The sequence below is a fragment of the Bos taurus genome, chromosome 19 (genome assembly GCF_002263795.3).
Source record: "Bos taurus isolate L1 Dominette 01449 registration number 42190680 breed Hereford chromosome 19, ARS-UCD2.0, whole genome shotgun sequence".
Taxonomy (NCBI): domain Eukaryota; kingdom Metazoa; phylum Chordata; class Mammalia; order Artiodactyla; family Bovidae; genus Bos; species Bos taurus.
Genome location: NC_037346.1, coordinates 58031733 through 58058068, shown reverse-complemented (window position 1 = coordinate 58058068; position 26336 = coordinate 58031733). Strand labels below are relative to the sequence as shown.

Genomic DNA, 26336 nt, shown 5'->3' with positions numbered 1-26336 from the left:
AGCCGTAGAGCCTTTTATTTTCACGTTTCCTTGCTCTTTTAACATTTTCATGGAAAAAAATATACAGTTTATAATCTGGAACTGACCACAGTCTAGATGCGTGTAAAGGGCAGCTGGTGGGGGGGCAGGGGGCTGCTCCACTGGAAACCAGGGAGCACCTGAGGGCACTCACTCCTTTCAAAAAGTCTGCCTCCGCCCTGGCTGGGCCCCGAGCTGGTTCTGTCTCTGTCACCCTCCCTCCCTTGACTACAAGGGCACGCGGGGAGGTGAGTCAGCTTGAACTCTGGAGGCTCACACCCAAGCTCAAGGACACAGGGAAATCCGAATTTCAGAACGAAAAACACTAACTTTTTAGTCCAAGCATGTGCCAAATAAGTCACGGGGCATACTTAACGCTAAAAGAGTATCCTCTGCACGCCTGAGTTTCTAATTTAACTCAGCATTCTGTTTTTCCTTTTGTTGCTAACTCTGGCAACACTCTGCCCTCGGGGCTGTTGACTCAGAGGTGGGAAGGGGGTTCCCTGGACAGAGGCTTGAGAGAGGAAGGGGAAGTAGTCAGTCCCGGGCTGGGGGAGGGGGAAGGAACAACCCAATTCAAAGCAAGCTTTTATACCCCGCCCCCGCCCCCCCAGGAATGACAGCTCTTTTAATAATCATTTTCCAGAAATTTTCTACACTGGCTGCCTGCCCAGTTGTTAATAGCTATGGGGGAGGGGGCCAGAGACAGACACACACAGACCACCCCCTCCCACCCCATACAGCTCTAAATAAAGTTTGGAAGCACTTAGTATAAACGTCTTTTTCTAAAAGGGTTGTCTTCTTCCCGGTGGCAGGTCTACAAACACCGCTCCGGGTATTGCTTTAGAAAGATTTAAACACAAGAGACAACAGACCCAGAGGGACAGAGTCAGGGCTGCGGCCTGGCCTTGTGTCATCCTGGAAGGCCCCGTCTTGATCGAAAATTCAAGCCGCCGGAGCCTTCCTTCCGTTCTGTATCCTGTTCTCGTCCCCGGAAGGGGTCGCGTTTAGTGTACACTTTAGGTCCGCTTGGCCTCCAAGGGGTTCCCCGTTGCAGATGACCTGGCACAACATTTATTCTGATGGCCACTGCTGGGACAAAAGAGGCGAGTCAGCTGTCCTCAGTCCTGGTGCCCCCGGCTGCCCCGTTATCGCCACACGTGGCAGGGACTCGGGCTGCCAGCGAGCATCCAATGGAGGCCTGGGGGCGAGGAGAGCTGATGCCTGCTGCAAGCACGCAGCCCCGTCCTAGGAGCTCTGGGGCAGGGCAGGGTGTGCCAAAAAAAAAAAAAAGTCAAGCACCCAAGCCAGATGCAAGTCCTCCTGGGCCCCCAGGCTCCGCCCGCACCCCTCAACCATGAGGCCCAGGGTCAAAGCCTTGGCTGCCTCCGCGGCGTGGCTGGGGGCAGGGAGGGGACCACGCCCAAAGACCCCCACCCCCGGGCCGCCTCACACCCGGATCTCGTCCTCCTCCTCCTCGTCCATAAAGGAGAACTCCGGGTCCGGAGGCTGTGCAGGGAGAGCGGCCGGGGCGCGTTCCGGCCCCCGGAAGGCTGGGCTACGCTCCTCCAGGACGCCCGACGTGCAGCTAGACAGCGAGCTGCTGTCCCGCGTGGTGTGGCTGCCCGCGCTGCGGGCCGAGCCGGGGCTGGGGGCTGCCGCCGCCGCCCAGCCCTCATCCTGCAGGGCGCGGGAGGGCACGTCTGGGCCCCCCTCACCTTCCTGCCCTGCCGCTTGGGGCGCCGAGGCCGGGATGGCGGCTGGGTCCCCGTCGCCATGGTAACCGCCATCATCCGGTGCCCCCTCCGGCTCCCACTCGCCCCCTTTGTCCATGACGCTGAGCACATCGCCCAGCATGGAGGGCCCCAGGTCGATGTGAAAGGACATGATGGACTCGGCATGCTTCAGCCCGAAGCTGGCCTTGGGCACCATGGGCAGATCCGCTAGGTCCCCGAAGGCCTGCTCCTCCAGGAGTGGGTCTGGGGAGTGCGGGGCGGCGGCCCCGTTCCGCGGAGGCGCTGCCTCCTCCAGGCTGCCCTCTGCGCTGGCCTTTTTCACGGGGCTGGACGACAGGCTCTTGGGCAGCTTGCTGGAGCCCTTCTCTGCGGCCTCCTTCTCGTTCAGCTGCGGCAGGGACATGGCGTTCTTGACGAAGAGGGCCGAGTCCCGCAGGGAGCCCAGCACGTCCCGCTGCTCCCTGTCGCTCCGGGTCACCGACTGGGACCGCTTGCTGGCCCGGAACTTGCGGGACAGGAGGCTGCGCTTAGAGGACGAGGAGGAGGACGGGGCCTGCTCATCCACAGACTCGCCGTCCAGCTCCCCGGCCTTGCTGTTGAGGAAGGAGGTGTCCCCGAAGGCGTCCCCTGCCCGGCCCACGTGCATGGTGTGGCGGAAGTCGCCCAGCGGGGCGCTGATCATCTCGGCCGTGAGGTCCACCCGCGAGCGGCGCTTGGAGTGCACCGAGCTGGACACCAGCTGCTTGAGGATCGGCATCTTGCTGGCCCAAGGCAGCAGGTGGATCGGGGGTCAGAGGTGAAATCCCGCGGAGGTGGATGGGGGGGCGGGGGTCAGAGGTGACGTCTGGCAGAGGTGGATCAGGGGGTCGGAGGTGGATTGGGGATCAGAGGTGAAGTCTGACAGAGGCGGATCCGGGGGGATCAGAGGTGAAGTCCGGCAGAGGTGGATCGCGAGTCAGAGGTGAAGTCGGGCGCCGAAAGGGGCAATGAGATCACAGGGCTGCAAGAAGAACACAGCAGGGCAAGGGTTAACCCAGCTGTCTGCCCAGCACCAGAGCCCATCCAACCCAGGGGCGGCCATTTACACCTCCTCACTCCCACCCAAGTAAGAAAGTGTGAAATAAGCCAGCGATCAATTTCAGAACCCTGCCAGCTCCCTCCTGCACAGGCACTGGGGCTAAGCCAGCGCTCTTTGGGCTCTTTGGAGTTCGGGTAGCCATTGACACGCCTGTCCTGACACTGGAGAGAGAGCCACTCTGTCGTCTAAAGGACTGTGTCTCCCCGCACCCCACCAGGATGCCCCCACCCCACCAGGATGCCACCAGCTAGCAGGGGAGGTGCAACGGGCAGGCAGCAGACGAAGGAGGGACTTGACTACTGCAAACAACCAGTCTGGAGACAGGCTGTCAATTCTTCCTGCTGGCTTATCTCAATCCCTGTGCAGTTAGTGGACACCTCAGCCTGAGTCACAGTCCTAAGAGAAGGAGTAGGACAGGACAGGCCCCAGGGAGGCAGGGCAGACACCTCCATGGACCTGGGCAGCCTGGCTCACTCTGAATCAGAATGAGGGTGGGGCCACGGGGATCCACAGAACCAGCTCCCCAGCCCCCTGGTGCTCGCTGGGTGTCCCAGAAGTGAGGACCCCACCTGCCGCACCTCCTCTATGGGGCCCTGAGCTTTGCCAAGGGTCCACCCTCTGCCCGCCTCTCAGGGACCAAGACTTGGAAATGTCGTTTCTTTAATCATCAGGGGTGCACAGGGCGGTAGGCACTAGACAACTGCATACACCCCCAACCCCCAGGATGTTTAACCTGAACCAAAGAACATCCTCGGGGAGCCTAGGAGACCCTCTGAAAGCTTGTACCCTCAGCCACGCGACTCCCGGCAAGGACCAAGGTGAAGTCCGAAGCTGAAGCCAAACCAGCCCCAAAGGCTAAACCCAGCAGCCCAGGGCTGAGCAGAGCGGGGAGAGGAGGGTTGCCAGAGGCAACACAGGACGCCCCACAGCGTTTCCTCCTCACTCTTGATGCTGCCCCAGGCTAGCCGCCACATCGCACCTGGCCCTGCTTCCCCTTCCCCCATCCTTCACCTTCTGGCTAAAACAGCCCGCCCAGGACCCCCCAGCACAGACCCCCCTATCTGGTGCCCCGTCCCTACCTCCCTCCTTGCCTCTCCCTGAACCCTGCAGTCTGCCCTGGCCCTGAGCTTCTGTCTCCTGGACTCCGAACCGGACACACCCCTGCTGGAACACCGGTCCCCTGGCTCACCCAGCATCCTCAGGGCTCAGCTGAGATGTCACTTCTTCCAGGAAACCTGCTTTAGCCCAGTGAGACCCCTGGCCTCCTGGTCCCCCAGCCCCCACACTGCGGATGGCCCTGGCCCCAGCAGGCACTGGCTGTGTCGTTCTACAGCTGTGGCTGGACTGTCCTCTCCCCACCAGACCATGAGCTTCCAGAGGGTTGCAACAGGCCCGTCGCCACTGAAGCCTGTCCGGTGGTTCTTGGCACAGTCAGTCTCCAAACACCTGTTGAAACGCCACCACCCACCCCAGTCTCTGGGTTGCTGCCTTTCTGCCTTCCCGAGCCCAAGGACAATGTCACCTCAGCCTACAGCTCTGGGGCTCCAGGCCTGACCTTTCCATGCCCTCCCGCCCCCGACCCACCGACGTGCTCCTTCCTTATTCCTTGTCCTGCTGCAGACACCCAGCCTGATGGTTCCCCTGCTAGCTCGTGCCCCCCCACCCCCACCCCCAGGCAGTCTCAGTGCTCGTCACTCCAGGCAACAAAGTTCTCCGGGGCCGGCAGGCAGCAGGAGCCAGGCACCGGGGCTCACCTGCCACACGGGTGACGCGGGCTGGCAGAGTCAGGTGAGAACGTCTCTGAAAGGCCTTGAGGTGATCCCCCTCCTCACCAGACCCTTAGGAAAATTCACTTCCGCCACCCCTAACCTCACCCCTCCCTAAACCCTGGGATCTGACCTCTAAACTATTAGACGTGGAGCCGCTAGACCAGGTTTAGACAAGTGTTTTCCATGAAGGTCTAGACAGCAAAGATTTTCAGCTGTACGGCAGTTATGGTCTTGGTCTCAGCTACTCAAATCTGTCTTTGCAGTGGTAGGAAAGCAGCAGTAGGCTGTATGTAAACAAATGAGCGTGGCTGTGTCCCAATAAAACTTTATTTATAAACACAAGTGGTGGGCCAGATTTGGGCCACAGTTTGCTGCTGCCTACACTAGACACAGGGCCATCCCTTCCATATTTATCCAGCAGAGAGTCACTGTATGTGACCCTTGGGGGCAGCCATGGGGTCTCAGGCCAACTTTAGAGAAAACTCTTTGGCTAACCGAGAGGAGGGTGGAGTGTGTCAGCTTCAGAACTGTTCACATTGAAGGAAATCAAATCAGGTCTCTAAGGCACTCTGGATACTAGAGGATCCCCCAGGCTTCCGCTGCCTTCAGGTCAGTGAGGCAAGAAGAGAAGGTGAGGGTCTGTGTCCTCAACCTACCTGCAGCTCAGCTCCTGCCTCTGGTCACAGGAGCCTCGGCTCTCAGCACAACTGCTTCATTTTCTGGATGAGAAAACAGGCTCACTGAAGCGAAGTGATTTATCCAGATTTAAGTGCCAAAGGGCAGAGCTGGGCTGGAAGCTGGTCTCCTGCGCCAGGCCTCTTTCTGGCCTTTGGTGGGTAGTGCTTCCGGTTAGGGAGCATTTCCAACTCCCTTCCCTGACTGCTGGCTGGAGAAAAGTACCTGTCATACTACACAGATGCTGACCCTGCCAACACCTGGAGCCCGAGAGTCCTCGGTGGTGGGGGCTCATCCCGCTCCTGTAGGCTGTCTGGCCGCATCCCTGGCCTCTACCTGCCAGATGCCAGCAGCACCCCTTCCCCAGCTATGACTGTGACAACCAAAGCCTCTCCAGATGGGCCAAGTGTCCCCCAATGGTGGGGGGCGGGAGCACCTGGGTTGAGAATCCCAGTCCTGGAGTGAGAATGTGTATGCCTGCTCAGGCAGGAACAAAAAAAAAGAGGGAAGAAGGAACAGGGGAGGAAACAAAAGGATCCGAGTTGTGGGATCTGTGACGGGAACCTCCAAAGTTGCGTAAGGGTCTCAAGCTAACAGTAGGAATCCCCAGGCCCAGGGAGCAACGTCAGGCGCTGTGGTTTCCCTGACCTCAAGCGCTTGTTAGAAAGAACGGAAAGGAAACCGCAGGCCCTGCTGCCCAGGACTCAGCCGGTATGGTGCGGACCCCCGTGGCACCCCGCAGGGGCCAGGAGTTGTGGCCATCGTGGCTCCCCACCATCCTATCACCCTCTGTCGGGACATTCTCAAGGGAGAGCTAGAGGTCAGGGTTCGAGAGGCCGGCAGGGAGATCCCTAGGCTCCTGCAGAGCCCCACACCCCAGGAAGGCAGGGCAGGTCTGGCCAGAGCTTATCTGCCACCCCTGGTCTCGCTCCCTGGGGGTGGGGATGAGGCTTTGTGGCTCGTGAGAAACCAAACCATCTTTGACCTCCAGCATGAGAACGCCCCAAGTCCTGAGAGTGGGGGCCTAGGTGGAGTCACCCACTGGGCGCCCTGCCCAGCAAGGAGGACCCACAGAACCCAGCAGCCCTGGGGCCCTACAGCTGCAGCTTCAGCACTAGTCAGAGTCCACTTACTGGGCTGTTTCAAATCTCTGGTCTTACGGCACCCTCATTACACTGTCAGCCTAAACTCTGAACAGGGAGCAACTTGGGGGTGAAGAGGTGAAACTCTGGGGATAGGAACAAGCAGGTGGTCTGCACCAGGTTGGGGGGCGATGCTGAGTGCCACCCAGAAGGGGACTGTGCCCAAGGGTACTGTGGCCTCAGGAGGGGGCTCTGCTAAGCCCTGTGACTCAGCTCAGGGGAAGTGGCTAAAACAGGCAGCCACTCCCCATGGCACACCCTGGGCGGGACGCCCCCGCCCCCCTCCTCACCCCAGAAGCCACATCCCACTTTCCTGGCCGAGCAAGGGAAAACAGAGCTGCATCTTGTCTCTCTCCCTGACACCCTCGCCTCCTCTGGAATCCGATTCCTCTCCTCTTGGCCCTCTGAGCACAGGGCATTCCTCTACAGCAGGGTGAGGAGCCTTCCTTGTGAGGCCAGGCCAGGCCAGGCCCCTGGTTGGATCGACTCTAACCACACCTTCCCTCGTCCTCGCTGGCAGGCTGTCCAGAGCGCACTGCCCCCCTTCGTCACTAGCCCAGTGGCTCCCAGACGAACCTGAGCTCCTCCGGGGCAGCCGGACAGGCCTCCCAGTGTGTGCAGCTGGCCTGTAAGCTCACCCAGTACACGGAGGACTCACACTTCCACGCCCACGGCCACAGCCACCGGCCCCCTCCAGCATTTCTGCTTCTAACCACCCAGGCCATCCCCAAGCAACGTGGCTGGACAGAAGGGGGCATTCGAGCTCAGTCGTGCCCTGGGTTGGATACAAGAAGCTTTTTCAGGCAGAGAGGAGGGGAAGCAGGAATTTAGGGCAAAGAGGATGGGTGCTTAGACAAGGCTATGGTCGTGGAGATGGATGGGGCCAGGATGAGGGTGTGACGATGGAGCTGGACGGGGTGGGGTGTGCTAGGGTTAGGACACATCCAGGTTTGGAGGTGGAGACCCCAGGGCCTGAGCAACCTGAGGAGACGGAGGACAGACTCCCAGGGAGCTGGAGCCCAGCTTGGGGTGGGGGGGTCTCACCTGGTAGGCCAGGGACTTTTCCCTGGGGGTGCAATCAACGCTGTCACCAGGAAGAAGCTGACTTTGCAGAACGGGGGTGGCGGGGCGGGGGGCGGTGGCGGCGTTGTGCTGAGAACATCAGACAGCTGGAAGAACATGCTGCAGGGGATTGTGCAAGAAATGCGGGCGCCTGGGGGCCACGGGCGCCCTGAGGCTCTGTCGCTTTCTGAAATGCTCACCCGCCTTATCCTGAGAGGATAAGGAGTCCCAGAGAAAGTGGAAGACTGCTTTATTCCAACAGCCGGCCGGCGGCAGACGGAACGGACGAGACTTCGGGAGCTTTGATGCCCATTGCTACACAGAGCAGGAGGGACTTGGGCAGGGCCGTGGGGTCCCTTTCGCCGCCTTGAGTGTATCTGGAAGCTTTTCGTCCCTTCACTGACACTGCCAGCAGCCCTCTCTATTTGAAAGTCTGCTGCTGGCACCAGGATGTTAAGAAGCCCTGTCTTAAAATAATTTGAGCCTGAATGGCCACAATTAAATTAAGGGAAGAAAAACAAAAAAGAGCCCAGGATGGAAACATGAAATATCATTATTATAACTCCTGTACCACTTATGTATCTGTGGAGCGACCATACTCTCGGAGATGAAGAGACTAAATTAAGAGATTTGCCCTGGGGTCGTGGACAGAAGCCAGGGCTTTATTCCCACAGCCCGGCTCCGATCACTAAAATAGTGATGCATGACCCCGAGTGTGGGGACCTCAGCACATTAAAGCACGGAGCCTGTAATCTCTATACACATGCACATATAGATACATATTTTATAGATCAGAAATGAGGCTACTGTCAATCCATGCATCAATTAATAGGTTTGAGTTTTCCTTTAAAAAAAAAAAAAAGGCAAAATATGACATTGTAGTTCTGGTGTTTTTCTTCCCACATCTCGGTGGGTTTTTTTATTTTTTTGGTTACAAAAAAAAAAAATACTTTGGCCATGCCACACAGCATGTGGGATCTTTGTTGTCCAACCAGGAATCGAACCCACACCCCCGGCACTGAGTCTTAACTGCTGGACCACCAGGGACGTCCCTCCATGGATTCTGTGTGCACTCCTGGGGGTGGTGCTACAGGATGGGACCCACAATGTCACGTGACGCCCACAGAGCCATCCACAATGCCTTCAACTTCAGAGATTCCCAAGACTGAGAGGGGAAGGACAGCCCAGAGATGATCCCATCCAGGGGCCTTGACTGGGCTATTGGGCTGGAGAAGAGTACTTGCCCAAGGCCACTGAGCTGGTGGTGCATGCAGGGCGTGCTGATGCCCAGGGCCCCCGTCTCCCAGTCTCGATAGGTCCTCACAGATAACACAGGCTTTGACTCATTCCAGGCATGGCGCTAGACCTTCTGGAGTCTGTTACCATCTTGCTGGCACTAAGCCGGGAAAGGGGAAGAGGAGGACTTCCCTCCCACGGAACAACAGGTACCAGGTGCCACCAGGCAGGGAGGGAGGTACAAAACCCCAGCCCAGGAGCTGCTCAGAGTCAAAATGACCCCAGGACGGGATGGTCTTGGGGTATTGGCAATTACGGCAGTTTCTTTAAACACTTAACTTTAAATCCAGGAGGATCTAGGAGCCCCCCCAGTGGGAAACGCACCCTCTGGAACTATTTCAGAGCAGAAAAAAGTCCCCAACACAGATAGCCACTGACGTCTCATTCATAATATCAAGAGACTGGAAACAGCCTGATACCCAGCAATAAGAAAATGGTTGAGAAAACAAGGACACGTTAACCCAGCAGATTATCCTGCAAGCACAACAAGCGGGGTCTATGAAGACCACGCAGGACGTGGAAAACTGATCACCAAACGACCTTGAGCAGAAGGAGAAAAAGGCAGAACTTAGACTTGTTTACACGCAGTGATCACAGACGACACACACATACACATTCTCGAAGAAAGGCAAAAGGGCAGGCAGAGAAATTCAAGGAGTGATGTCAGGCTGGAGAGGAAAATGGGCTTTTGTAAAAAAAAAAAGTTTCCTTTAATGTGGCAGTGCTGTTTTGATAATAATAATAGTAAAAATCCCAAAGCATCAAAGGCTTAAGGAAAAAATTTTAATTTCCAAACCAGCTTTAAACTATCAGATTCTCAGGCTGCCCAGCTGCAGCCCATACAAGGCGCTGGGTGGGGGATGGGAGGGGAAGGCAAGGCCGTGGGGCTCAGGCCACATACTCTCAAATCAAACGATCAAAAAATCTCCGTTGATGTCTGTCCTCTTTCTCTCTCCCCCTAAATCCGCACCTCCCCCAGAAGGACAAGTTTATCACAAGTTTATCATGTCCTCGTTTTAAGTTGCCTGGGAGGACAGAGTAGGCAGCCTATTAAACCCGGTGGCAGGGGAAATGGGGAGCTTAGGACCCACCCCCTGCCCCCAAGAACCTGCTTTCCAACAACTAGCAATTCAGAAATCACAACCTCCACCTCCCACCTGGGAGACTGGCCAATTTCCAGTGACACGGAAGCCTGGAGCTGGAGGCCAGCCTCCCACAGCGGCCATCCCCCAGTGGTACCCTGGGCAGGGGGTGGTTTGGTCCCTGCTGCTTCCATAGCCCCAGGTCCAGTCTCCTGATGGCTACCAGAGAGCAGAGGGGACGCAAAGAGGCAGGGTCACCTGAGGACACGGGGAGGACACCCCAGGGCCCCAGCCACTGGCCGACCACCAGCAATGCAGAAATAGGCATGCCGTCAGCAGTTCCCATACACCGGGTGCCTGCTGCGTGCCAGGCATCATTAAACGTAGGCCCCTGGCCCCGCGCACAGGGTGTCGTGATTGCCCCCACTGCACAGAAGAGAGAAACTGAGGCTCGGATGGAGTGAAAGCCCTCACGCTCTCTCTCAGCTACTAAATGGCGCTTTGAGCCCGTTTCTGGCAGACCTTGGGACGCGGCCTCCGGCTTATTCACATGTCCGCAGCTGAGAATGTGCTCACAGCCAGAGAGATGGCAAAAGGGTGGGATTAGGCAGGCTGTTTATCTCAGACCTGGGGACCCAGACTCACTTGACGGACACCCCCATCAGCCATCTGCTCCCAGGGATGGTTCAAACGGGCCCCTCCTTACTCCAGATCTCATCCCCGCTTCCTGCTCTGAGGACCCTCCCTGGGAGGTGAGAGGTGGGGAGGACCCCCTGAAGCAGAAGCCAGGACTTGCCCAGCAGAGTCAAGAGTGGGCCCAGTACAAAGCCCCACTTCAAGTGTTTCTCATGCCTGTCCCTGTTCCAATCTCCAGCTTGTGTTTCTTGGTGGTTCCCAGTTGCCGGAAAGGAAGACCAGGACCTGGACCCCATCCCTGTCCTAAAACCTCCCAGGCTGGGTGCCTGGCACTGGCTCCACCCTCCCTGCCTCTCCGAGTCAATCTAGACCTTGGGTTCATTGGCCCAAGGGAGCTATAAGTCCCGTTTCCTGGAGATAAACATCCTCTGGCAGATAGATTCTTCCGGGAAGGAAGGGAAAGTGAACAAAGCCCCAATTTCTCTACACGCTTTCCGTAGCCGCGAGCAGCCACCGCCCACTCTCCAGACATCCCTGGGGGAGGGGGAGGTGGGAGAGGAGTACCACTGGGGAGGGGGATGAACCGGCTCCAGGTAATCAGGATGCTAGGGTGGAGCAAAGACCCTAAGGACCCCGCTGTCTGCTGCCTCTCCAGGTGTTACTACATAACGTGGGCCCACACTGTCCAATACGGCAGTCCCCAGCCCGGTTGGTGGCCATGGGGCGCTTGAAATGTGCACCCCAAATGGAGTCCAGGTTGAAATGTCCAAGTTGACCTGTGCTAAAGGGTAGACACTGGACTTCAAAGACTTAGCATCAAAAAAGTGCAAATTAGCTCATTTTCCACAGTGATCACGTTAGAATTGATCTTTTCAAATGATAATATTTTAAAATATTGTCAAATGATATATTAGAAAAGGATAATATTTGGAATATACTGAGTTAAAGAAAATGGTCGTTGCACCTCTTTGTACTTTTTCAAATGCATCTATTTAAACTGTAAATTATATACTAGATTTGCAGGCTACCTCTCTGCGATAGTGCAGATTTAGATGTTTTTCTCCGCCCCTCCCCCTGCTTTTTTCAAAATACAAGCAGCACTTTCCAGGGCAGAGGGATGAATAAAGCCAACCACTGTTGGCATTTGAGTGAAAATGGTTACATGTTCATAAATACCGCTACATTATCTTAGATTAAGTCCTACTGGCCTCAGCTTCACATCCAGCAGCCGCTGAAGAACGCTAGGCTGTTGCTGTTTCCTTCCAGCACTGTAACAAGCAGCCTTCCAGCTAAGTCTGCCCAGGTCCATTTCCGGAGGATACATACCGATAAGTGAGTAAAATTACTTTTGTTTCTCTTTTTCACTTGTTCTCCAGAAGGTTTTTACCAAGTTACAGTTTCACCAACATAGAGGATGACGCTGTCCAATACCAGGCATTATGGTGTCCTCAGTTGAAAACAACAAAACCATGATCACCACCACCTTTGTAAACTTATAATTTGCATTTTCATTTTTCCCATTACTAAAGAGGGAGGGCATTTTAGAAAATATTTCTCTAATGAATTGCTTGTGGAAGCCATTTTACCCAAATTTGGGGCGGCGGGGTGGGGGGAGGGGTCCTTCATCTTTTCCAATGGATTTGTATGACTTTAAATCTTAAAGCGCTTAGGAATGTTGACTATACTTTGCAAATATTTCTCAAGTGTATCATATGCCTGCCTACAATATGGTGATTTTGTTGTTTTATTTTCCATGGAGTGCTCATTAGTTTTTACATGGTTAAATCTGTTTTATAATTTCTGGCTCTAAAACCATGAAGCAAAGACCTTCCCCACTCCCAAGTTTTATGAAAACATTCACTTCTTCTAAAACTACCAGGTAATGTAATAATGAAAAATTACTCATGGAGATAAAAATACTAGTAAAGGAAATACAAAGATGTCTGTGGCTTGAAACTGAGGGTCATTTAAAAATAGATAAAAAATTAAAATATAACCAAGTTAGTTACTGATTCTGTATAAAACTGGTATAAACTATGAGTAAAGGATCAGATGCTACCTTCATCAGATATAGATATACACCACCACCCACGGTTTCTCTGGACTTCCTTTCCTGCTTTTTTAGATCAGTTCAGTTGCTCAGTCGTGTCAGACTCTTTGCGACCCCATGGACTGCAGCACACCAGGCCTCCCTGTCCATCACCAACTCCCGGAGCTTGCTCAAACTCATGCCCATTGAGTCGGTGACGCCATCCAGCCATCTCATCCCCTGTCGTCCCTTCTCCTCCTGCCCTCAATCTTTCCCAGCATCGGGGTCTTTTCAAATGAGTCAGTTCTTCGCATCCTGCTTATTGGTCTCTGTTTATTCCAAAACCAGGTCCATACTATCAGCTCTGTGAAATACGTTTTGAGTATTCAGTAGGATAATATCCCTACGTTAAGTTTTTTTCCTGAAAACTCTTTGGCTTTTCTAATGCAGTTAGTCTTCCCGAAGGACTTGAGACACATTTTATTAAGTTCCAAAAGAAGTCCTGATGGAATTACATTGGGATTGACAGCAAACAATAAGTTAATTTGGGGAGAGTTGATGTTATCACAACATCATGTCTTCATATTCATTTATCCAAGTCTTTTAGACATTCTCCATTAAATTCTGTGGTTTTTTCTTCCTACAAGTCTGACACACGTCTTGTCGTGTTTACTCTGAGTTATTTTATGGTCTTTCATTGTGAATGGGTTTTATATCCAGCCCCTTTCATGTAGCTGTATCTTCTGACTGGTGGTAGCTGGTATATGGGAAAGCTGCAATTTTAAAATTTATATCTATTTAATGTCTACCCTACTAAGCTTGTACTGTCTTTACACACCCTAATCAACCATATGATTAAATCTTTTGAGCTTTGCAAGTGGACCAACCCAGCATCTGCAACTAATAATAATTCTGCCTCCTCCATTCCTCATTCTTATCTTGTTAAATGTGCTACAATTGCCAACATAATGCTGACTCCTGCTCGTGACAAGGGGGCGCTCGGTTCCTGGCATTTACAGCGCCGTCCTAAACCCAAGTCATCCAGCACAGTAGCCCCCACTCACATCAGGCTGTCGAGTGCTTGAAATGTGGCGACTGCCACCAAGGAACTGAGTTTTTACATCTTCTTCCATTTTAATGATTTTAAATGAAAAACTGATGCTTGATTCAGTTATTGGAAAACCTAAGCATGTTTAAAACACCTTGAGGGTGTGAATCTACTTTTTCAACTGTAAATCCCAATTCTGAGGGGGCATTTATGAAATTTAGCATCCCAACGGACGTGTGCTACAGGTGTAAAATATTGGAGAAGGAAACAGCGACCTGCTCCAGTATTCCTGCCTGGAAAATCCCATGGACAGAGGAGCCTGGCAGGCTACAGTCCACGGGGTTGCAAACGAGTCAGATACAACTTAGCGATTAAACAAACAACACGTGTAAGATACACAACGGACTTTGAAGACCTCTATAAAAAAACAATGTAAAATATCTTGTCAATATTTTTTATGATTACATGGTGAAATGACAGTATTTTGAACATACTGGCTTAAATATAACATTAAAATTGACTTCACCAGGGCACTTCCCTGATGGTCCAGCGGTTAAGACTCTGAGTTTCCAATGCAGGCGTGTGAGTTCAGTCCCTGGTTGGGAAACTGGAGCCCCACGTGCTACACAGCACAGCCAAAAAATTAAAACAAAATAAAAATGTATTTCATCAGTCTGTAGTTTTTAAAATGTAGCTACTGGGAAACTCAAAACTTCTTTATGTGCCTGGCATTATATTCCTATTGATGATGCTGTTTTAGAGGTATTTCCGTTAATCATGATACTCACCACTGGCTTCATAAAGATATTCTCAACCATCTTAGAGAATTTATAGTTCTTACAGTTTTAGGAAAACTATATCAGTCACTTAGCCTGAGTTGTGGGAAAACGCACTGCAGTTTAGATAATTAACTTACCCTTTGCCGAAAACTACAATGGCCAGTCTGGCTTAAAGATTAGGAAATGATACCTTAGACCCTATCGTGGACCTCAGATGGATATGCGCCCCCTGGACCATAGGTCATGGAGGAAGTATGAGAAAGCAAATGGAGATCACAATACCTTTGCCTTACACCAAGCTGGCTGCTCTATCTTGTTTAAGCTTCCCTTTTGGAGGGGCAAGTAAGAACACCATCCTAAGCATTTGAAAGACCCTAAGTACTCTTCCCAACAATCCCATGGAGTTACCGGCATCATTCCCATCTTACAGATGAGAAAACTGAGGCTGAGAGTTAAATGCTTCCCCTGAGTCACACAGCTAAGGACAAGGCTGTCCAAGTCTGCCTGATTCTGAACCCTGGGCTTTTCCGACTTGACCATAAGGTATATCATGGGTGTGCTGGAAGCATCGCTGGGGGTGCTGGACTCAAATCTGACGAAGGTTATGGATGCATGAGCACCCACCAGACAACCACTTTGCACAGAATTTCAGGTTAAAATATCCCAAGTCCAAGCTCCTCATTCCCCACCACTCCAGGGAAAGGACAAGACAAATCCCTCGACATATAGACCACAGCCGCCCCCCACCCCAGGAGGTCCACGGTGTTGGGCAACCATGCTCCTCCTGGGCTGGGGATGGGCCATTCTCTCTCCACCCTGCTCCCTCTTCATCCCAGAAGCCTATGCCTTGGGCCAGAGGAAGGAGAGCAGGAGGGCCAGCAGGGAAGGCTTGGCATGGAGGGAGAAAGGCCCTGCCCCATCACTAACCAGGAGTTACAGCCGCTCGGGAGGGAAAGGAGTGAGCCCTGACCTGGGAGTGAGAGGAAGCGGCAGCTCTGGAGCCAAGCCTAGAGGAGCCAGCGGCTCAAGGGCAACTTCACTTGTTTCCCCTCTTCCTGGAGGGGTGTGTGTGGGTGTCCGTGTGTGTTTCCCCAGCCACCCAGCTCCCATCACAGGGGGAAGAAGCTGGAGGAGGGGAGGAAAAGGAGTACCTGCAGGGGGCCCCATGCTCCTCCCTCCTGCCAGGGCTTCAGAAGGAAAGGGCTGGGCTTGACATCAGATCGGGCCTGATCTCGTTTGGTTTCACTTGGCGTCTCCTAAGAGCAGAGTGCTCAGCTGAGGAGTGGGGCATCAAAGGACACCCTGGGTCTCCAGCGGGAGCCAGGTGGATCAGGTCCGGCTCTAGAGCAGGCTGGTGAATTTCCACCTTGACTCTGTGGGATGGAGTGTGCAGCCTGGGGGACCCTGGAGCCAGACTCCCCGGTGACCTGCTGGCTCGGACACACCGGGCAAGTTAATTGTGTCTCAGTGTCCTTATTAGCTTACAAAGCGACTGATAACACCACGTACTCCCTAGCACTGCTGTGAAGATGAAATCAGCTAACACAGGTAAACCCCTTACACGAGGACTCATAAGGGGTGAGCACTCCCCCGTCTGCTGTGAAAATGATGCTATAATGTGTTCTTTTTCAGCAGGTGCCCCATCTCTACACCTTGAAAGGTAGAATTCCAGCATCCCCTGGGACTCTCTGCCAACGGTCACTCTCTAAGCTCAAAGAGGACACATACCTTCAGTGTCGCCCGAGGCCTCCTATCCAAAAGGCCCCAGGGCTGACCCCTTGCACAGTCCTTGGGGGCCCCAGGATGAATTGTCACAGGGTTGGGGTATCCTCGGGGCTCCCAAGCCCAGCTGTAGACTGCCTAGTCCAGACCAGCAGGGCAATCACGCAGCCCCTGGGCTTGGTCTTCTTCCCCATGTGCCTTCCCTTCTCTTTTCTTTACCTTTTAACCTTTAAGGAAACAGGAGGAGGAGCCTGGCTTTTCTCAGATGGGACTTCAGCTCTTTCTGATTTCAGTTCAATACGGGAGATAAGGCCCTCCCGTTCCTCCCTAAGATGTAGATTAGTGAACTTAGAAATCGGGGGGACCAGATACCAGAAGCAAATAATGGTTGATTATCAATATGATTAACCCCCAGTTAGGACCTAACCCGGTCCTCATCAGAGGTATCCACACACGGTACTGCCAGCCCTGAAGCGGTTCTTCTGTATCCCCTCTGGCTCTCCATTCCCACCATCTGACTGAGACTTCAACCCCAAGGGCAGAGGGAACACAGGGGCTCCTCTTGATGTCTCAGTGAGCCAAGGACGACGTTCTGAGGAACGGAGAAGGGCTGCAGGGAGTGGAAACCTGAGTGTGGAGAGGAAGGAGGGGCAGGGAGCAGACACATGAACACAGAGCCCGGCTTCACTGTCACGGATCTGAAGCTGGGGTCTGCAGACCAAGTCCAGTTACCCCAAAAGCTGCCTGGATGCAGGTATAAGAACCCTGAGATGCTCCCAGGGAGGCTAGAGGCTGTCTTGGCGGACATCGTGTCCACCCTGCTGGCCAGGGGAGGAGACGGTGGTCAGAGCGGCCCTGGCTGGGCAAGAGATGCTGTCCCTGAGGTCAGCCCCAGGGCTCCTTCTTGTCCCAGCTCTGTGGCTTCTCAAATGGCCTCAGCCCCGGGGATGAAGGAATGAGAGGGAAATGCCAGCAGTTTCTTACGGGCTGGGTAACCCCAAACTGGGCTCACCTGACGGGAAAAGGAGACCCTTTCTAGCTTGGGAGGCTGAGTGGGGGCCACCAGAGCCCCTGCTCCTGGCAAGGGGGGTTCTGGATGTGAGTGCTGCCTCCCTGGCCTGGAGCCCCAAGCTGCAAGCTGGTGGTGCCCGGGGAGAGACTCTGATAGAGTTCCTGGAAGGAAGCCCAAGGCTCCTTGTATTTTAAGCTAGAGTATCAGGGACTCAGTGAGTGGGAATGCCAGATCCTTCAGGGCTCGACTTCCTCCTCGGCACCCCGTGAGCAAAGGGCTACCTCCAGTCGCCACATGAGTCCCTCCCAGCAGGATCCCACCCTCCCCAAGTCCCCAGAGGTGCTGGCCCCGAAGACACTCTGCCCATGGGTCCAGGGCTCAGTTCCCTTTCCCAAGGTTGCAGAAAGGCCTCCAGCACATAGGTCAGGAGATCGAGGCTCTCATAGCTTCCAGGGCCAGATTGCTCAACTCCTCTCCCTCCGCCCCCAAGCATATCTCTGGCATCAACCCAGATCCTGTTCCTCCAAGGGACGGGCTCCTCCCTCCCCCCACAGGGACAGGATCCTTTGAGCATGTGGAAGCTCCAGCCACTGGAGGCTGGAGCCACTGCCTGACAGCAAGTCTGGCCTCTGAGGCCTCCGGTCCTAGCTTGGTCCCACCTTCCTGCTCAGAGGAGAGGGGGCAGGGGAGAGGGCGAAGGGCGGCCTGCTGCAAGCACCTTGCCCGCCACACCTGGGCACAGCCTGTCCTGGCTGCAGTAATCAATCAGCCATTCCAAAGGTGGAGGCGGCGAGGAGCCCTGAGCCAGAGCCAGCCAGAGGTCCTACCAAAGGCTCCTGAGGGTAAAGAAGGGTCTAGGGTCCTTTTCCGGGGGTCAACGTCCGCCCAATCCCCGCACCCCCCCTCCGCCGCCACTTCTCAGACAACAGTCTCTGGGCCTGGGGCTCCCCGGTCTCCAGTCCTGTGAGGGCTGGACTGTCAGGTTCCACGAGGCAACAGGATCAAAATCGGCTGGATGTGTCCCTACATGGGATTGGGGTGAGCATCGGTAAGTGGGTGGGTGGGAGAGAGAAATGAGAAGGAAATGGTGGACATCCCAGAAAAAGATGGAAAGAATCCTCAAAGTCGAGGCCTGAGCTAGGGAGCATCTCACGAGCACATGGTCACTCATGAGCTGGAGCTCCAGGAACTCAGGGAGACGGCAGAGCGGCCGGCGGAGACCCCAAACCCCAGGCTCATCTCATCACATGGACCCCCTCGCAGTCCCTGCAGGGTCCCCAGGATCCCTGGGAAGACCAGGAGAAACTGCCCAAGGGTCTCCCAAGGTTCACCAAACCCCGATTTGTGGGAAGGAGCAGCTGTCCCCAGGGAGTGGAGGGGCAAAGTCCAAGTTCAGAGGAGATAAACCACAGTAATTGGTTGGTCACACGGGCACCTCACACCTGGCAGCTGATGAAAGCTGGGGCCCACAGGAACCGCCCCGCCCCCAGACTCACACAGGGTCCTGGCTACCCCCCAGGGATGGCACCTCCCTTGTCCCAAGTTCTCAGCGGGTGTCCCATTACTCCCTCTGGAGCCCTGGGGCCACCTAGAGGCTTGGCTAAGCCCAGGCCTGGCCCAGCAAACTCCCCTTTTCTGGGGGAAACCCACAGCTCAGCTTCCCCCTTCCTTTGTGCCCTGTTCTTTGTTCTCTTAAAATTCAGTCCATCCTGCCGGGGGGTCCCCTCCTCCACCTCGGCCTTGGAAAGGGGCGGAGGGAGTAGGGAGTTATTAGAAACCCAGACTGTGCAAAGAAGTTGCGTTGCTGGAGGCCCTCCTGTAACCGGGCCCCTCATTGTTTACGCGGGCTGGATGGCGGAGCTTGCTCTGGTCCAGATGGCCGCTGGAGGGGGCGGTCAGGAAGAGGGAGATACCCACCCCCCCACCAGCCTCCACCGGCACCTAACCTCCCCAGGAGAGGAGCAGGGGGCTTCACACAGCTCAGGGACCCTTGCCCGCCATTCAGCTGCTGAGCTAAAGGGGCAGAGAACAGGGACGCAGCCCAGGGCCGTGGGAGCCTGTCAGATCGCAAGCGTGACAAGAAAAGAGAAAGCATTGTATTTCCCCTTCGTTCTCCCGGGGAGAAAAAGAAAACTTCCCAGGCGCAGGCTACGGCGTCGCGTCGGGAAACGAGGAATCTGGTTTGAGTTAGCCGAGAGCACCCCTCCCCCAGACACACACTCACACACACACGCCCCGGCCCGTCCTCCCCCGGGAAGCCCGCCGGCCCCCTCTCCGATTCCCGCCCAGCTCCCCCGGCGGCCAGGACACTCACCCGCGGCGGCCCGGCGCGCAGAGCGGCTCACCCGGGACGCGCCCGGGGCTGGTGGGCGGCAGTTTTGTGCCCCCGGACGGAGGGCGCTCCGGGGAGGGGGCGGAGCTACAGACGGCCGATCCCGCTCCACTGCCCCGAGCCGGTGATTAAATCATTAACTGGCAGCTCCCGGCTCCAGGCCAGGCCCGGAGCGCTCGGCCGGGTTCCGCGTGCGGCCACGGGCCGGGCTCAGAAGCGGCCCCACCCGGCCGATCGGCGCCGCGGCTGCCCCCCCAGCCTCGGCCTCCCGGTCTCCCGAGGAGGCGGGCGCGCGGGGTGGGGCGGGGCGAGCCGGGGAGGGAGGGTGTGGGGCGGGAGGAGGGTTTGTTCGCTCGGCCGTTCCCTCCCGGGCGGCTCGTCGCCCCTTTCCGCGCGGCGCGGTGACACGGGGCGGCGTGTGCTGCGGCGAGTGTACCAGGGCGAGTGTGCACGCCTCTGCCACTACGCGCGAGCGACTGGGTTCTGATTCACGGAGAACTCTGCACACACGCCCCCCTCGGGGGCACCGCGCGTCGCCGAAGGCTGTGCTCCCGCCCCAGCGTCACCCACCCGGGCGAAGGGGTGGACCGTTCAAAGCCGGGTGGTCCCCCGTCCCCAACCCCCGAGCAGCGCCCGGATCCGACCGGCTAAGCCCAGTCTGGGGAGGGGAAATCGACCGCCACCACCTCCCTCCCCAGCCCGGATCTGCTTGGACACCAATGCGTGGCCCCGGGCCCCAGCCTGGCCACCCGGGGGCGGGCGCAGGAGTGGGGACACCCGGCCGCGCTCCCTGCCCCGCCGCCCCTATCGCGGCTTTTCCAACCCCCACCGCCCCGGGGGCGGTGGGGAATCGAGGTCCCCACACCGAGCCCACCCAGGCCCCGCAGGGCGCCGGGGGGCTGTCGCGGCCAAGGGCCGGGTGGTGGGGGGGACCTGTCGCCTACCTGGGTCCCCAGAGACGAAAGCGCCGGGCCGGCGCAGCTGCGCGCTCAGCTCCGTGGGCTCGGCGAGGCGCCGGGGCTGGCGGCCCATGTCCGCTCTGCATCGGTTTGCCTCTGGCTCTCGGGCTCGGGGCTGGGAGCTGCTCGGACACTCCCCTCCCGGGCTCCGCCCGCGCCCCCCCGCGCTGATGTCACCGCGCCGCCGCAGCCAATGGCTGCTGCGAACCGCGGCCGGGCCGCCCGGCCTCCTCGGTTCAAATCGCAGAGCCGGAGCCTCCGGGAACGGCATGTGCCGCGGTTCTGGCCGGTGGGGTCCCGGCGCGCCCCCGCCTGGCTGTGCTCCGGCCTTGACCGCCTCACCTGGAGCCTGGGGGTCAGGGGCGCGACGCCCCTCGGGGGTCTAGCGCGAGCTCCTCCGGCGGCCCCTCCGGGCTCGGAGCGGAGACGGGACCGGATAACCCCCGCCCGTCCCTCCCGGTCCCAGTGCGGGAAACGCAGGAAGGCCCCGGGGCCGGCGCCGCTGCGGGCAGGGATCCTCTCCCTCCCGGACTCTTCCTGAAAACGAGGCGGGGAGGGCTTGGCCCCGAGGCCAGGCCCGGGGTGGGCCTTCGGAGGACTCGGGCCTGGGGACCTGTCTCTGATTGTCCCGCTTTCCCACATCCGCGCCCCTAGCCCCCTGAGTGTTCGCCGGAACTAAGCTTCCATGTGCGGCAAGTGAACCTCGGGGGCCAAGCACTCCTGAGACCCGCCGCCTGAATCCTATGAGAATCTCTTTAGAGAAGTAGCTTCCACTTGTAAGCGATCGTTGATAATAAACTGCCTCAGGAGAGAAGACACAGCAGTAAGTTAAGCTCTCTAGCTGATAGCAGCTCCGTGGCCTGGGCTTTTAATTTTCAGGGAAGAGGGTCAGGCGGTCAGAGGCTGTAGACTCCCTCCCACTGACCTTGGATGGGACCCCTCAGTGGTCTCTTTGGGCTGGTACCTTCCCCCCGCAGGCAACCCTCCCCCAAGGCCTGCGTCCTAGGTCCCTTCCACCTGAAATCAAAGCTTAAGTTTTATCTGTCCCCCCAAACTTTCTGGATTCTCTGAGGCATCTCCCCTTCCCCCAACCTTTCCCTCCATTGTTAACTAATTGTTTTGTCCTTAGTAATTGGTTCTCCTTTTACAGGTGTCTGAGGTTTACCTTTCAATTAGATGACCTATCAAACGTGCATACCTCCAGGACAAAGTCTTTGTAATTCTTCCACTCCTTATCCGAATTCAGTGCTTTGCATCTGAGGTTCCTTCCACAATCCTTGAACATTCATTGAGGTTTGCCTTTAGGGATAAAGATAAATTAAGTCCAATCCCTGCCCTCAGGAAGCCCTCAGTGAATGCAGGTGGCTCCAGGAAGGAGCTATGTAGATGCTACTTGGGGCTTCTCTGGTAGCCCAGTGGTTAAGACTCTGGGCTCCCACTGCAGGGGAAAATGAAAGTGAAACATCTCTCAGTCTTGTCTGACTGTGACCCCGTGGACTGTCCAGGCCAGAATACTGGAGTGGGTAGCCTTTCCCTTCTCCAGGGGATCTTCCCAACCCAGGAATCAAACTGTGGTCTCCTGTGTTGCAAGGTGGATTCTTCACCAGCTGAGCTACCAGGGAAGCCCCATTGCAGGGGGAGCAGGTTCAATCCCTGGTCAGGAACTAAGATCCCACATGCCATGTGACATGGCCAAAAAAAGTAAATGCTTCTAGACACTCGGGGCCATTGCATTGTTAATATCCTGGCAGGGAGTCTTGATTGAAAGAAAATGCTGGGAAGGATAATTTAGGAATTTGGGAGTAACATATACACACTGCTGCTGCTGTCGTGTCCGAGTCTGTGTGACCCCACAGACGTCAGCCTACCAGGCTCTCCCGCCCCTGGGATTCTCCAGGCAAGAACACTGGAGTGGGTTGCCATTTCCTTCTCCAATACCCACTACTACATATAAAATAGATAAACAAGGACCTACTGTATAGCACAGGGAACTCAATGTTTACAATATGATTCACATTGTCGTATAGCAGAAACCAACAAAACATTGTAAACCAATTATCTTCCAGTTAAAAGTAAATTTTTAAAATATTTGTAATAACCTATGTGGGAAAAGAATCTGAATGAATAAATAAATATATATATCCCTTTGCTGCACACTTGAAATTAACACAACCTGGTAAAGCAACTATGAGTGAGTAAAAGTGTAAGTTTCTCAGTGGTGTCTGACCCTCTGTGACCCCATGGACTGTTGCCCACCAGTCTCCTCTTCTACACAAAAATACTGGAGTGGGTTGCCATTTCCTTCTCCAGGGGATCTTCCCAACCCAGGGATTGAACCTGTGTCTCCCGTGTTGCAGGTGAATTCTTTACCCTCTGAGGCACCAGGGAAAATCAACTATACTTCAACTAAAAAAATAAAAAGAAAGTGCTAATTTTACCTGATGGTTGAAATCCCATTTCTGGGTTAGGACTTGGCTTCCTAATCATTTGCAGAGGCTAAGTTTTGCTTCAGCCTTTCAGACTAGAGCTGCCTAGAGAGAATCAGAGGAAATTCACAAAATGGAAAACTTGAAGCTTGAATGCCTACCTTGAAATTTCTGGCAACTTCTAAGCCCCTGACTTTGGAGAAGGATTTGAGGTCTTAACTGCACCTTTGGTGAAACTTGACCTGTAAGCCTTTAGGCCAGGACGTGTGTCTTGGCCTGTTCTGCTGCTGGGGCCTGCCCGGGACTCGGAGGGCGTGATCCTTACAGCTGCACGGGCCTGCCTCCCTCGACCCGGTCACCCCTCTCGAAACACACAGCTCCCAGTCGTGCATACTGGGTGCTGGGCACTTTGGTTCACATAATTGGACCCCAGCCTTCATGGGATCCCTTATGCTGGTTAATCCTGTTCCCTTCCAGAGAAGTCAGAGGCCTGACTCACTCAGGTCTGGTGTTTGCCATGAAGCAGGATTCCAGGCAGGTCATGTCAGTTTCTGGAAGCTCTATGACTTCCCACCTCTATCCGGAGTCCCCAGCCCCCTGAATTTCCTTCTTCCGAAGTTAGATGAGAAGATCCCGGAAGGACCCCTCAGGGTATCACCAGGGCCTTGACCATAGCACAATTTGGGATGGAGCCTGGGTAGCCCGAGGCCCTGCCCCCTCCCTGGGCTTCTCACCCCCACCGTTCTGGGCAGAGGCTCCTCCTCGCTTCCCTGTTCTTGGGAACCACCTGGGGCCCTTTTTCGGGGCCTTGGCAACCTCTGCAGTGCAGTCTGGGAAAATCCCCAGGATACCAGGGCCCGGGGCTCAGGGTGGGGCCCTCCACCACGTGGCAAAGGCCACCTCTGGGGCCTCTTTTGCCCCAGGCTCTAGGCAAACGAACCCCCCACCCCACCTCCCTCCACTCCACCTCCCCCTGCCCCCTCAGAGTAACACATCAGAGCTCCGGGGCAGCCAGCGCACATCGGTCCAGTTCAGTCACTCTGTCGTGTCCATCTTCTTGCCACCTCATGGACTGCAGCACACCAGGCTTCCCTGTCCATCACCAACTCCCGGAGCTGGCTCAGACTCTTGTCTATTGAGTCGGTGATGCCATCCAAGCATCTCATCCTCTGTTGTCCCCTTTTCCTCCTGCTTTCAATCTTGCCCAGCATCAGGACTTTTTCCAGTGAGTCAGTTCTTCAAATCAGGTGGCCAAAGTATTGGAGTTTCAGCTTCAGCATCAGTCCTTCCAGTGAATATTCAGGGTTGATTTCCTTTAGGATGGACTGGTTTGAGTCAGTGCACATAGAGAATTAGAAAACAGGTCATCCTCAAGGGACCCTTGGGGACAGGATGATATCTGATTGGTGGGTTTTTTTTTTTTAATTATTTCTGTTAATTTTGGCTGCTCTGGGTCTTCCTTGCTACTCATGGGCTTTCTCTAGCTGCAGAGCACAGGCTGTAGAGCTCAGACTTCAGTCGTCTGGCACAGGGGCTGCTACCCCGAGTCATGTGGACTCTTCGTGGACCAGGGATCTAACTCGTGTCCCCTGCATTGGCAGGTGGATTCTTAAACACTGGACCGACAGGGGAGTCCTTGATTGGTGTCTGAATCCCCAGTCTGGGTCACAACTGAACCGGGTTTAGTAACTTCCCCCTCCCTGACCCCTGCAGTGAACTCCCTGGGCCTCATTTATTCTCCTGAGACAGCAGGTCCGGAGGACTCAAGGGGTGAGGGAGCCGCTGTGTCTCAAGAGACCCCTGGCCCGGAGGAATAGATGCCGTTCACTGGACTGGGGACTCTCTGGGGACAGGAGGTCACAGGAGGGCTGAACTGAGCCGGGAGAAGGTGATGAGGGGCGTCACTGGGTGGCGGCAGGGCAGGGAGGTTGTGGAGTTTACTGGAAATGAGTCCACACGTGGGGTCGGAACCTCTGGATTGTGTGACCTCGGGGGAGGCAGTCTGTCTGAGTCACAGCTGCGGGAGCTCACAATCCAGACCGAAGGCGGTTATCAGTCGGTGGAAGCTGACCGAGGCTTCCCTGGTGGCTCAAGGGTAAAGAATCCTCCTGGCAATGCAGGTAGACGCGGGTTTGATCCCTGGATGGGGACGATTCCCTGGAGGAGACAATGGCACCCCACTCCAGTATTCTTGCCTGGAGAATCCCCACGGAAAGGGGAGCCTGGTGGGCTGCAGTCCACAGTGTTGCCCAGAGTCAGACAGGACTGAACACGCGCACACGGAAGGAAGTAAAGCCTGTGGCCCTGCTCTGCGAACTGCCTAATCTGATGGAGGGGAACCAGCCACAGTTACCATTATTATTGCTGAGTCAGACTTCAGGTTTCTGGGGCACCGTGGCCAGGGTAAGGACAGAGGGCACAGCCCCCTCCGGCCCCACCCCACTTAGGAGGCCTGTCTGTCAGTGCATCAAGTTAGCACGCGGCCCTGACCACTGAGCTGGGATACTTCCAGGAGGTGGGAGGTGACACCCCGTGTCTTATTTATCCAGGAGGGAGAAAAGAATGCACAAGGAAGGTGCCACAGAGGTCTGGGCTCCTCAGGACCTCAGCGTAGACGTCAGGGAACGACAGGAAGTTTGGGAAGTGGGGGGACCCTGGAAGGAAAGCTCCACGTGGTCCCCAGAGTCCTGAAGCCTAGGGTTTCACCCCCAGTGACCCCCGGGGCCAAGCAGGAGAGCCCAGGCTTGTCCCCCCAGCAGAGGCGGGCCCTTGCCTCTAGATCAGGACCCCAGGCCCGGGTGCGAGTCCCACTGTCACAAGTCACGAGCTCCTGGGGCTCAGTTTTCTCATCTGGAAATGGGGGCTGCATGGTGTGAAGTTGGTGCATCACGCAGGTCAGAGGTCAGTGTGGAGCTGGGACTGCACCAAGGCCCCCACGTGGACACCAGCCAGTCTCAAAAGTCAGGGCCAGGTTAGACCTTGTAGAGCGAGTTTACTCCTGAGCGCCCTTCCTTGGGCACAGAGCCCTGCTAGTGTTTCCCAGAACTGAGCTAACAGAAAAAGATGAACCACATTATCAGCAAGAGGCAGTCCTGAGCCGCCGATAAAGGCTCTGCGGGGCTCCCCCAGACGGACATGCCTTCTGTCATTGTCTCTGGGGAGCTCTGTCAGGAGGGCGGCTCCTGACAACCAGATATGCCCCTGGGCCTCTGGAGGGATGAGCAGAAAAGGGACTGCGGAAGGAAAGAGCATCTGTTTGAGCCCAGAAAAGGCTGGTCTTCTCCCCCGAGAGACCGCCTCGGAGGGAAATGCAGCCTGGAAGAAACACACTTAGAGAAGGCGGACTGCTGTTGCATGTTGAGGCTCTTCCAGAGGCTCGGAACCCTACACTTCAATCCTCATTGCCGTCACGAGTCCCATTTTTCAGACGAAAAAGAGGCAAGACTATGGGGCTTTCCTGGTGGGCCAGTGGCTGAGGCTGTGCTCCCGATGCAGGGGCCTGGGTTCCATCCCTGGCCGGGGAATTTGATCCCAC

At 55.8% G+C, this 26336-nt stretch overlaps 1 protein-coding gene across 7 annotated transcripts; it reads right to left on the bottom strand.

The window, feature by feature from the left end:
• CDC42EP4 (CDC42 effector protein 4) lies at nucleotides 1-20480 on the bottom strand. 7 transcript variants are annotated; one of them, XM_010816568.4, is made up of 3 exons: nucleotides 20361-20480; nucleotides 5258-5487; nucleotides 1-2754 (listed from the first exon to the last, which is right to left on the bottom strand). In XM_010816568.4, exon 3 carries the CDS (start codon nucleotides 2509-2511, stop codon nucleotides 1468-1470), a length of 1044 nt encoding a protein of 347 aa, XP_010814870.1. In that variant the 5' UTR covers nucleotides 2512-2754; nucleotides 5258-5487; nucleotides 20361-20480; the 3' UTR covers nucleotides 1-1467.
• Nucleotides 20481-26336: the final 5856 nt, after the last annotated feature.